The following is a 5,288-nucleotide window of genomic DNA, read 5'->3' as shown; positions in this document are numbered from 1 at the left end:
GCGATCACTTTGGACACCAGAGAGCCTCCGTGTGCAGCTTTGGGGACCAGCTCGGTCATCAAGGACTTGCCCTCCGGGGCGGGGTACAGGATCTGAGGAGAGTTGTCGTTCACATCCGATATGAAGACACTGACGCTCACGTTGCTGCTGAGCGGAGGAGAACCGTTGTCTCTGGCCATCACGTGGACTTTAAAGCTCCTGAACTGTTCATAATCAAACGACCTCACAGCGTGGATCACCCCCGTGTCTCCGTTAACAGACACATAGGAGGACACCGGGGCACCGTTCACCTCACCAGGTAACACAGAATAAATCACTGTACCGTTTTGTCTCCAGTCGGGGTCTCGAGCAGTGACGGAACATAAAGTGGAGCCAGGTTTGTTATTCTCACTCACATATGCGCTGTAGGACTGTTCCTCAAACACAGGTGGGTTGTCGTTGATGTCTGCTACAGATAACTGAACAGTTTTAGAGGAGGACAGAGGTGGAGAGCCCTCGTCAGTGGCAGTGATTGTAATGTTGTAATCAGACACCAGTTCACGGTCCAGTTGTCCTGTGGTCACCAGGGAATAATAGTTTTTAATAGAAGGAACCAACTTAAAGGGGACGCCTTGTTGAATGGAGCAGCGGACCTGTCCGTTAGTCTCAGAGTCTCTGTCCTGCACGTTAATGATGCCCACCTCTGTACCAGGTGACACGTTCTCGGGTACAGGGCTAGACAGCGATTTTAAATTGATTTCAGGTGGGTTATCATTAACATCTGTGATGCCAATTATCACTTTGGAATCGGACGTAAGTCCATATCTATCTTTGGCGTTTACGCGCATTTCATACATAACCTCTTCCTCAAAATCCAGTGGCCCTATAACTTTTATTTCTCCAGTGGTTTGATTTAAAGCAAACACTCTTCTACCTTTTTCTGAGATACGACTTAATTCATAAGTCACCTCACTGTTTAAACCTTCATCTGCATCAGTTGCAGCCACTTTAACCACGACAGTATCTAAAGGAGAGTTTTCAGGAAGCTTGGCTTCATACAGTGCCTGGCTAAACACTGGCGCATTATCATTAGCATCCAGGACAATCACATGGACAGTTGCAGTGCCAGTTCTTTGAGGACTACCTCCATCTAGTGCGGTGAGCACTAATCTCAATTCTTGCTGTTCCTCGCGGTCTAACTCCTTATCCAACACTAGCTCTGCAAATTTACCACCATCGGATTTTGACTGAATTTTTAGCGCAAAATAATTGTTCGCCTCTAACAAATAGCTTTGAACGGCGTTTTGGCCAATATCCACATCATGTGCTTCAAAAACACGGAAGCGGGATCCCTTCACAGCCAATTCGTTTATCTCTATCCTGATTTCATCTTTAGTAAAAACAGGGTGATTATCATTGATATCGTGTATTTGCATTGAAACCCGGTGCAACTCCAGGGGGGCCTCCAAGACCAACTCAAATGCAAGGACACAAGATGCCTTTTCGCCGCAAAGCGTCTCTCGGTCAATTCTGTCAGCTACAATCAAATCCCCTGTGTTAAGATTTATGTCACAGTACCGTTTACGGTTCAGCTCACTGTCAATTCGCGCATTTCGAGCAGATAATTTCCCCACGTTCAGCCTGAGGTCCCTTGCTATATTTCCTATAACAGATCCACGTTTCATTTCCTCGGGAACAGAATAGCTTAAGTCTCCGTTACCGATGTGAAGCAGCTGAAGAAAGAAAGCCACGCTGAACAGCAGGCCGAGCGCTGCACATCCATTGTGTGCCATGCTGACGCAAGAATGAAAAAGGGATTTAAAAACACTGAATGCTGTTAATTATCCCCGTGCAAAAACCTCCACGGTCCAGTAAAACAATCACACACCAGTTGTACTGACAGTGAATTTCTAAGCCAAGTGCTGAGCAATAAAATCCAACACTTTAATTTCGCAAGGAATCAACCCTACAGAAACAAAGCACGACGAAGGGGTGGGGAACCGTTTCCTCCGCTGGTCAACAGCGACACTACGAGTTCAACTTCATCTCTGCATGAGAAAGATCAAGATATTTTATACAACATAATGATTATCTTGTCCGTTTCACAGTATGTGGACACTAATCCACGCGCAAAAGAGTCAGTTAAGTCAATGTATAAACCGTTTTACTAGAAAGAACAAACATATTATCTGAATGAAATACAGTATGACAAATGAGTCAAAAAGGCAGCTCACGTTTACAGGCTGAGTTAGTAGTCGAATTTGCAACAATACAATAGAAATAACTGGGGGCAGACTGCATAATCAGTCGTTTTTAGAACTGGTCCAAAGCATCTTATCTCTGGAAAAAGACCTCCATGTCCAGTAAATTCAGCACCCACTACGAAATTCATAAGTGACAGTACCAGAGAGACAGTGAATACATAAAGTCTTAGAGAGATGAACCGAAGAGCAAAGTGTTAGAAATGTAAAAGCATAATGTTGCATACTAGGGGCCAAATTAAAAACAAAACAAATTATATGCTATACACAGTCATAATTGTAACATTACAAATATTCAAGGACTTGAACGACCCCTAACCACAAAGTTAAAATGGAAAACTAAACTTAATTAGGTGTACTGTCATGAACATTATTTGTAAAACTCGGGCAAACACCATGCTCATCAGGGTGTGTTTCCATGGTTTTGCAAACATTTCGTATAAGGAATTAAATTGTCTTCAAGTATTATGAGAAACAAATTACTTAAAAGAAAGTGGGGCTGCATGAAATCAGTTTTGAAAGCACTACATTGCACGATCTAGGACAAAAGTAGGATTTGTTTACACGGAGGAGGACGAAGCAGAAAAAATGGTCCAAGGAGGGTCTGTGGTTCTACACTACAGAATGATTTAAATGACATACTGCTTAATACTGAATAAACAGGGATCGGATTTTAAAACTTGTCAGTGATAGATCGCTAGTGTTATCTGGTGGAAGAACTGTCCCCTCTCCACTGAGAATAACGCTTTAACGACTGGCATGTAGATAGGTTGGTTTTGGGTATCTGTGCTAGCTGGCTCGTCCATCAATGTAAAGTAGTGGAGTAAGTCTCCTCCTACTAGTGTGTGACTTATGCTTCTTTGATTTTATTCTGTGACAGTGTATTTTACCCTGTACAGAGCAATACATATTTCTCAATCATATGCTGAAAAGGTGATTTTACTAATTATATTTGTGTTGAAGTCAGACATGTTCAAGGTGGATAATCGATCCATAGTCAAAGTCAAGTGGCCTCTTCCCCTCTTGTTCCTCTCAGGTTGATTATGACATATTGAAAAAAGCATTGTGTGCTAGTCATACGAATTCATTGCTAAACAAATAAATAAATCTGTCCCTACGTGGTTCTAAAACTGAGTGAAAACTTGACATTTTAGGCCAAAAACAGATGTTTTGTATAATTACCTCTTAATATCTTTAAGCCTGGATGAGAGGACAATTGTTTCTAACTACCCAGCCTTGAATAGATATCATTAGACATTCACAGATGAGAAAAAAAACCCTTTCATTCCTTCATAGGAATTAAACTTTTTTTCCATGAAAGTAAACTGAATTATGAGATGGGTGCTTTCTTTACCAGAACAGTGAACTCTGACATAACAATATTGTGGCAGGCAGCATTGAGCCTCATCTCCAACAATACTCTACAGAATATGCTCGAAATGCTTCCTCTCTCACAAACAGGTGCATCACTTTACATTCCCCAGTTAATGTTGGTGTACTTGTTTAGGTGTTTATTTATGGAGTAAACTGTATTTGGTGTAGACCTTCGTAATTATTATATAAAGTCTAAAGGGTACTGGTATCATTACGTAAATACTTGGGTGTTATTTAACAAGAACACATTTGACAACAGCTGCCTATAGCAAAGCAAAAGTAGTTACGGTTACCTCAAAGAATAAAACTTTAAAAATCAGTTACTTTACAGCAAAACAATACAATGAAAAAAGAAATTCCTCATATTTCCAATTCCAAGAAAAAAGTATAAAAGGCAACAATTAATATTTGATAAATAAAACGATTCCTACCTCTAGTGATCCATCTGACTCTGTGAATATATTTGCAAATTCAGTTGGACTTTTCTTCAGAGTCTCGTCAGCAGGGAGTGTTTCGTCATTGTATGACGTCACAAACTTAAAGTCACTGGTTCGAGAACCTGTTGTCAGGTATGCGTCATAGTTGTAGGTGCTGCGTAAAGTTCCTGTGCCGTCAACATCTGCGTAATTAGGAGGGAGATAAGCGCTGGGGATGGCGACTGCTCCGTCAAACAACAGTCTGGGCTTCCTCCTGCGACAAAACCTCACACCCAGGATGATGATGATGAAGGTCAGAAAAAAGGTGGACACACACACCAGCGCGATGATCAGGTAGGAGGTCAGTTTGGAGTTCTTCTCATCATAAGAAATGTCCTTCAGCTCTGGCACCTCAGCCAAGTTATCAGAAATCAGTAAGTACATGGAGCAGGTGGCAGAGAGAGAGGGCTGTCCGTTATCTTTCACCGCCACAATCAGGTTCTGTTTCATGCTGTCAGACTCAGAAATGTCCCGCTGTGTCCTGATCTCTCCACTGTGGACACCAATAGTGAAAAGGCCCGGATCAGTGGATTTCACTATATGATGGGACAGCCAGGCGTTCTGTCCGGAGTCCGCGTCCACCGCGATCACTTTGGACACCAGAGAGCCTCCGTGCGCAGCTTTGGGGACCAGCTCGGTCATCAAGGACTTGCCCTCCGGGGCGGGGTACAGGATCTGAGGAGAGTTGTCGTTCACATCCGATATGAAGACACTGACGCTCACGTTGCTGCTGAGCGGAGGAGAACCGTTGTCTCTGGCCATCACCTGGACTTGAAAGCTCCTGAACTGTTCATGATCAAACGACCTCACAGCGTGGATCACCCCCGTGTCTCCGTTAACAGACACATAGGAGGACACCGGGGCACCGTTCACCTCACCAGGTAACACAGAATAAATCACTGTACCGTTTTGTCTCCAGTCGGGGTCTCGAGCAGTGACGGAACATAAAGTGGAGCCAGGTTTGTTATTCTCACTCACATATGCGCTGTAGGACTGTTCCTCAAACACAGGTGGGTTGTCGTTGATGTCTGCTACAGATAACTGAACAGTTTTAGAGGAGGACAGAGGTGGAGAGCCCTCGTCAGTGGCTGTGATTGTAATGTTGTAATCAGACACCAGTTCACGGTCCAGTTGTCCTGTGGTCACCAGGGAATAATAGTTTTTAATAGAAGGAACCAACTTAAAGGGGACGCCTTGT

General features: G+C 43.2%; 2 protein-coding genes across 2 annotated transcripts in view; both read right to left on the bottom strand.

Annotated features, from left to right (window-relative positions):
- The window catches only part of LOC109951820 (protocadherin beta-15-like), an 8,532-nt gene extending 6,594 nt beyond the window's left edge, over window positions 1-1,938 (bottom strand). The window contains exon 1 of the mRNA XM_020586521.1: window positions 26-1,938. Coding sequence (XP_020442177.1) covers window positions 26-1,772 — 1,747 coding nt within the window. The 5' untranslated portion in view covers window positions 1,773-1,938. The remainder of the gene's footprint in view (window positions 1-25) is intronic.
- A 2,077-nt stretch (window positions 1,939-4,015) lies between these two features.
- The window catches only part of LOC109951819 (protocadherin beta-16-like), an 11,155-nt gene continuing 9,882 nt past the window's right edge, over window positions 4,016-5,288 (bottom strand). Inside the window, exon 3 of the mRNA XM_020586520.1 lies at window positions 4,016-5,283. Coding sequence (XP_020442176.1) covers window positions 4,016-5,283 — 1,268 coding nt within the window. The remainder of the gene's footprint in view (window positions 5,284-5,288) is intronic.

This window comes from Monopterus albus, unplaced genomic scaffold (genome assembly GCF_001952655.1).
Source record: "Monopterus albus unplaced genomic scaffold, M_albus_1.0 scaffold411.1, whole genome shotgun sequence".
Lineage (NCBI taxonomy): Eukaryota > Metazoa > Chordata > Actinopteri > Synbranchiformes > Synbranchidae > Monopterus > Monopterus albus.
The sequence above is the reverse complement of the archived record's forward strand: the minus strand, read 5'-3'. Positions and strand labels throughout refer to the sequence as shown.